The following is a 7,137-nucleotide window of genomic DNA, read 5'->3' as shown; positions in this document are numbered from 1 at the left end:
CAAAAATAATTGGCCCTTTTCAGATATATATTTGACGGACAAAATAGGGAATTAAGCAAGCAATACCTAACAATGAAAACGACTTATTGGGTCTAAGGGGATTTTTTTTTCTTTTTCTTTTTTAACTTTTTAGATTGATAAGTTTAGATTGCCCACTGAAATTATTCTAGGGCCAATCTACCTATTTAACTACTGAATATATATTTTTTGGTTATTTGATTAATTTGTATTTGTTAATGTTGCACGTATCCGCTCACCCCAAGAAAAAAAAATGTTGCATGTATCTCACCACACGGTGGCAAGAAATCCCTGGTGCATTTAAAAGTTCATGGGTAAAATAACGCAAAGAAAGAAAAATTAGGGAACGTATTAGGGGGCATGTAAAATGAAAAAAAAAAGAAAAGAGGGAAGAAGATTAAGGGGAAAAGTGAAACTTTAGAAGAGTTTTCTGACTAGTATTTTTCTGCAAAATGGAGAAATTGCTCTAGAGAGATGATATACATATCACGTGCATGACTTCTCTTAGAGAGTCACCGCAGCAAATTGAACCAAAATGGCAAAAATTGAAAAATTAACTAATGGACAAATTGACACCAACTATATAAAAAAAAATTGAACAATGAGATTTTGTTATAGTTTGGTAACCAGTGATGAATGTTTCCCTCTTTTTTTCCTTGATTTTGAGTGCTTACAAAGATCTTATTGTTCTAGCTTTCTTTTAAACAGTGACGTTTAATGCAGTTCTTATTGCCTTCTTTGGCGGTAGGCCATGAATTCCCCACCCGCTCGGGTTTCTGTTGAATCATTAAAGAATTACAAACGAATATCCGATAAAGATGCAGGTGCTCATTTCTCATGCCTTGAGTTTTTTTTTTTTCGTTTCTTTTTTGTAAGGAAAGTATGTATACGTATTTGCTCTAGCAAATGGAAAGGAGAACATAAATGGCAGGTTTGGAAAAATTTTTTTATTGACCTTAATGTTGTGGCTGAGAAAAACAAAAGCTTTTCAACCACAGGAACTTGATATTTTAGAATTCCAAAGAATACTTGGGTTGGTCATGACCAGTAGGTCAGAATTACCTAACAATGGAAACGACTTAGAGGGTTTAAGGAAATTTTCTTCTTTTTGTACTTTTTGGACATAATTACAACGGATGTAATTCCCCACTAAAATTGTTCTATTGCAAATCCACCTATTTAACTTCTGAATGTATAATTTTTTGGTTATTTCATTAATTTGTCTTAATTACTCCTGCATGTATCCACTTACCCACAAAAGGAAAAAAATGTTGCATATACCCCACCAATTAGTGGCATTCTTGTCATTTCACAAGAAATTCCTAGTGCATTAAAAGTTCATGAGTAAAAATAACACAAAGAAAACAAATTAGTGGGCATGTAAAATGAAAAAAAAAAAAGGTTAAGAGGCAAAGTGAAACTTTAGAATTGTTTGCTGACCAATATTTTTCTGCAAAATGGAGAAATTGCTCCTGGAGGCGATGTACATATCATGCGAGTGACTTCTGTTAGAGAATCACCGCTGAAAATTTGACAAAAGGACCAAAATGATGCAAATTCAAATTATCAGTTTCTCTGAAAATAAAATGGTGATATAATTTGGAAATGATGTGGCCAGTATGTCAACTGCGGTAAATTCCTCCTGCTGTCATATCTTACCTAGAATGGATTGATCAACAGCACTAGTGTTTTTCCAATTTGATTATCCCTCGTTATTGATTTCTGTCCTAGTCTTCACTTGTATCTAGAACAACTTAATTTACATTCAACTATATATGTTAGTGAATTTTTTGACTTGTTATGTGAATACACATACATTTAGTACTCCGCATTTAAATATTTTTCTAAAGTGATTTCCCCATTTTTGGCTGTTTTAACCGTTGTTCACTGCACATCCAAACCCTTCATTAATTAGTGTAACTTAATTAATGTATTGGCAGTATTTGTTCAAAATTTGGAACTTACAAAGCGCAACTATATGTTCTACAAACTGCAATGTATTGTCAAACTACGGGAACAGACACCCTCAAAGTCTGTATTTCAACAAGCTTCTTTTTTACGTGCTTTTTTTTGTTATAAAAAAAAAAAATTGCTACTTTGCACGTTTCAGAAAGCAAAATAATAGACATTAAAATGTACAAAATTTTAAATTTTTTTTACTTTTTCCGGTGATTGACCAATTTTAAACACTTTGTCAATTTTAATATTCCAAGACGATCAATCCAAGTTTGGCCAGTAATTTGTTTTAGCAACCTGGAATTTTTCCTACTTTATGAAGTGAATATAAGTCCAAAGAAAAAAAAAGACAAATGTGAATAGAAGTCAAGAGATATTATTCAGTTGTTGTTTATTGCTGGCCCTTTTTGCCTTCCCAGTTTGCCACGAACTAAACTAAGTTGCATAAATTCTGCCTCAAAATAAATGATATCCAACCATTATTAATGACAAAAAGCTCATCGACTTGGAAATTTTCAATTCTCCCTTCCTAGCCTTCCAAATAAATGATATAGTAGAAGATTCTTCATTTCTACAATTGAATCAGCCAAATCAACCAAACCATTTATTTTGAACTTTTTTCTCTGTATTTCTGTAAAGACTGTCAAAATGTGGTATCCAAATTCAGATTCAAAATACATTAAATGATCAATAGTTCTTTTTTTTTTTTATGGCATAGTTTCTTCATTCTTAGCGGTTGTACAATTGAGGTTTTTCCACTCATGGACTGGAGATTGACTTTAATCAGAAAAGAACAAGGCAGGGAATTTTGCTGAAATTCGTGAGGGATGGCATGGTATATTACAAGAAGAAAAGCTGTTGAATCTATAGGAAGTAACTGCACCAGAATAGAACCAAAAGGAATGAAAGTCAAGATTGATGAACCCAAAAATGTATTTTTATAGAACAGATGCACATGTATCAAGTAGCTAGTAATATCTAAATTAACTATAAACAACTAAAATTTTAAGTAACCCCTATATTGTAACACAATTACATATCAATTCATGACTTAAAGTTAACATCAAGACTGCTATAAGTTCGAAAGAAATTGAGTGTCCAATGAAGTTGAAGACCCTTCAGATTTAATTTGCATAAATTGAGTACCATTAGAGATACATAATCAGGTATCAAATGCCACAGATTGCAGAACGTTGTTTTAACTTGAAAGAATGAAAAACTAGTATTACAATTGCTCCAACTTTTCTTCGATTACTTGAACCAAGATTATTGGATGTTAGTGAAAGAGAAATTGATTTTTAATTAAATGCAATAATTAACAAGTCAACTTTTCATTACAACGTAAACGCGTGTATCCTTGACTAAGTCATATTCATGTATTACTTGTAAACATAATGAAAAATCCTTATATCCAAGAAAGTCAGCTCTGGAGCTCAAGAGGGCTATAAATAGGCAAACATCCCCCCAGTCAGAGCACAAGCTTTAACGCAATTATCCTAGCTTAACAACTGCGTTAAACGCTTAAAAAAACTAGCATTGTTTTTAGGCAGTGAAAACTTCAACATGCAGAGTGAAAAGATTGGGAGGTTTTCAAGCTGCCGAGGTGTAGCTTTTGAGATCAAACCTCATGCAGATCCATTTGCTATCCCAACAAATTCTTCAAGCAAAAGAATTTGGTTTCCATGGGGAACCGTTTCAAAGATTGTACCTGATGCTGGAGACCTTATACAGAGGTCTATGAGCAAAACCAGCAGCCATTTCTGTGACCTGGACCTTGATGACGATGAAGATAGGGATACTTTGGCTGATATTGAAGAAGGCCTTGAAGCTCATCATGACAATGAGAAATTCAAGCCCTCAATGTCACCAGCGCCTCTTCTTCCACCAGCCGCCAGTAAACGTGAAGAAAAGCCGAAGCCGGCAGCAAAACCAAACCCCAACAGGTTATCTGTTATACTGCTTGATCAAGGGTTGTTCACAGTTTACAAGCGGCTTTTTGTTGTTTGCTTGACACTCAACATCACCGGTTTGGTTCTTGCTGCCACCGGACACTTCCCATATGCCAGGAACAAGGCTGCATTATTCTCTATCGCAAACATATTTGCTTTGACTCTCTGTCGAAGTGAGGCCTTCTTGAGGATCGTATTCTGGCTCGTAGTGAAAGTTTTTGGCCATTCTTGGGTGCCTATTCGAATCAAAACTATGATTACCTCCCTCCTTCAATCTCTTGGAGGGATTCATAGCAGTTGTGGCATCTCCTCAATTGCATGGCTCATTTATGCATTGGTTCTCACTCTCAAAGACACAGAAAGCACTTCATCTGAGATAATTGGCGTGGCATCCACCATTCTTGCACTTATTTGCCTGTCTGCTTTGGCAGCATTTCCTCTCATTCGCCACCTCCATCACAACGTATTCGAGAGAACTCATCGTTTTGCAGGGTGGTCAGCTCTGGCTCTCCTTTGGGCCTTTGTGATCCTCACTATCTCTTATGACCCCAAGACTAAATCCTACAGGAGCGATATCGGCTCCGAACTGGTTAGACATCAGGAGTTCTGGTTTACAGTGGCCATTACCGTACTAATTATCATCCCATGGATAACAGTGAGACGTGTCCCAGTCAAAATCTCGTCCCCTTCAGGCCATGCATCCATTATCAAGTTCCAGGGTGGTATCAAAGCCGGAATACTTGGAAGAATTAGCCCATCTCCATTCTCAGAGTGGCATGCCTTCGGCATAATCTCTGATGGGAAGAATGAGCACATGATGTTGGCAGGTGCAGTTGGTGACTTCACAAAGTCCTTAGTCTCTGACCCGCCAAGCCACTTATGGGTGCGACGGGTGCACTTTGCAGGCCTTCCTTATCTGGTGAACATGTACGATAGGGTCTTGGTGGTGGCAACTGGCTCGGGCATCTGTGTGTTTTTGTCATTCCTTCTGCAGCCATGTAGAGCCAACGTTTGCTTTCTTTGGGTGACCAAAGGTGTTGAGCAAAATTTTGGCAAGGAAATTAAGACCTGGATGAGTGGACACCCCAGGGATAAGGTGATAGTTCATGATACAGCTCTCCTTGGACGTCCAAATGTTTCCCAAATGAGTGTTGATACTGCCAAGAAATGGGGGGCTGAAGTTGTCATCGTTACTAGCAATCCAGAGGGAAGTAGGGATGTCGTCAATGCATGCAAAGGTGCTGGAATTCCTGCCTTCGGCCCAATCTGGGATTCTTGAAACAATTGACTATGCATAATGCAACCGTTATTTTAATAATTTTTTTTTCTACTTGGTATTTCTGGTACAGAAAACTAATGTCTGAATTTCAACTAGAGTTGAATTTGTTGATGTTCCTGGAAAGAGAATTTCAACCCTACCTGTACCTACGGTCATACTCGGGACACTTGCTCCTAATTTCTGTCGATTGTGTCATGCAAATCTGAACTTGCGGTCATTTAAGAGCTGTCTTATTCTTCTAGCAACTTGGTTCCACTTTAGACAGAGTATTAATTGTTAATTTCGACATTTCTGGACCAATTCCTGTTTGATCTTGCACGCATCCCACTTGAGTTCCTTCTATTGCAACTTTAATAAAAGACATTTAATTCTTGTGTTAATATGGTTGATATCACCATTCAAGCACGAGTAACAAAATAGGTTAACTGTAACAAGATATAATCATTCATACATTTGTCAAGAAGTAAATCATATATGGGAGATCAAAAATTAGGGGATTGAACTAAAATTAGTGCAAAATGTAAACAACCAAAACTTTCCAGGCTTTTGGAAAATACACATGCCAAAGAGCTGACATCCTCCAACGTTTTGGTTCCTTACCAGTTGGACTTGTTCTTTCTTTAACCCCAACAACTGAACAACTTTAGTTTGGCATATTTGTCATTCTGTCTTCTTCTTTTTTTTTTTTTCTAAATTATCATTATTAACAGACACATTAGATCCTTTGTTCTTTGACATGATCTTGCCTATTATTCAGAAACAATATGATTTTAGGCATATTCCTCCTGAGCATGAACTTTTCAAGCGTCCAATTAAAGAATTGCACTGATGTATTTTTATTCTTATGTTCTTAGGCACATTATGTGTATCTTAAAGTCTTTCAATCTTCTTTGCAGTAGAGGATAAGGATTAAACTTAGAATTCCAATTTCCTGGGTATTTTCTTTGATATGAAACTTAGAAGTTAGAAAAAAAATGTTGAGGTTATTTTCATTTTGTTTTGTGAATTATCAGAATAACTTACTAGCTATTAGACACTGCAATAAACGGTATTCTGAGATATAATTTTTATGCCGATGTTATCAGTTAAAAAAAAAAAAAATTTTTTGTTACACGTTTTACAACTTTTTTCTTCTTTTTCGTTGGTAACAACACGTTTTACAACTTATTCCAAGGCAACGATGACTTTCAGAAAAGTGGCTTAAATGCTTTACTTTCTTTATTCTGTACAAAGGGAGAAAAGCTTTCTTCCCGGAATTTACCAATTGTCTCAAATTTTTTCTACTCATTTCTATGGAAAAATTTAAAATTCACATCCAAGTCCTTATTTAAATTGTAGAAAATGTATGGACCTACCTCCTAAATATACATATATTCAAGTCTTGCTTCCAAGTCTTGACTCTTGCGCAGAACTCTTTCCAATCAAAGATGATACATTGCCTTTGGCTATATCCTTTCTTGATGATCGGTTTATATTTTACGGACGTTGTTATTAAAATTAATAAATAAATAATCTCATATCTATTACAAGACCTTTGGATGATTAGGTCAATTGACATGCAAAAAAGTCATATTCTTTTGGCAAACCTTGTCACGCAATTAGACTAAAAAGGGAAAGCGATTATGACGAAACTTGACATATCTAAACAAACAAAAACGTCGTAAAAATTAATTTTCAATCGTCTCAATTGACTTAAATGAACTATGAAAGGAATCAAATACATTAGAGTGCAACTAAAGAAGTAACCATCCTTTCAAATGGAGAAAATTCTCATCCTGAATCATTTCCTGATCATGCAACTTTATTCTTGCACATCCATTTGAACCATGCAAACAATCCAACAGCCTTTTCAACACACCTTGTGTTCAATCCCTGATCAGGAAAGCATATGTGGTTATAATTCTCTCTTTTATACTTGACCAAGACTCTATCGAT

General features: G+C 35.6%; 1 protein-coding gene across 1 annotated transcript; it reads left to right on the top strand.

Annotated features, from left to right (window-relative positions):
* The first annotated feature begins 3,466 nt into the window (after nucleotides 1-3,466).
* Nucleotides 3,467-5,443, top strand: LOC113762481 (adenylate-forming reductase 03009). The gene has a single exon (XM_027305946.1). It carries the CDS (start codon nucleotides 3,538-3,540, stop codon nucleotides 5,200-5,202), a length of 1,665 nt encoding a protein of 554 aa, XP_027161747.1. The 5' UTR covers nucleotides 3,467-3,537; the 3' UTR covers nucleotides 5,203-5,443.
* Nucleotides 5,444-7,137: the final 1,694 nt, after the last annotated feature.

The sequence above is a fragment of the Coffea eugenioides genome, chromosome 2, assembly GCF_003713205.1.
Source record: "Coffea eugenioides isolate CCC68of chromosome 2, Ceug_1.0, whole genome shotgun sequence".
NCBI lineage: Eukaryota > Viridiplantae > Streptophyta > Magnoliopsida > Gentianales > Rubiaceae > Coffea > Coffea eugenioides.
Note: the sequence above shows the minus strand (reverse complement) of the source record. Positions and strands in the feature narration are given on the sequence as shown.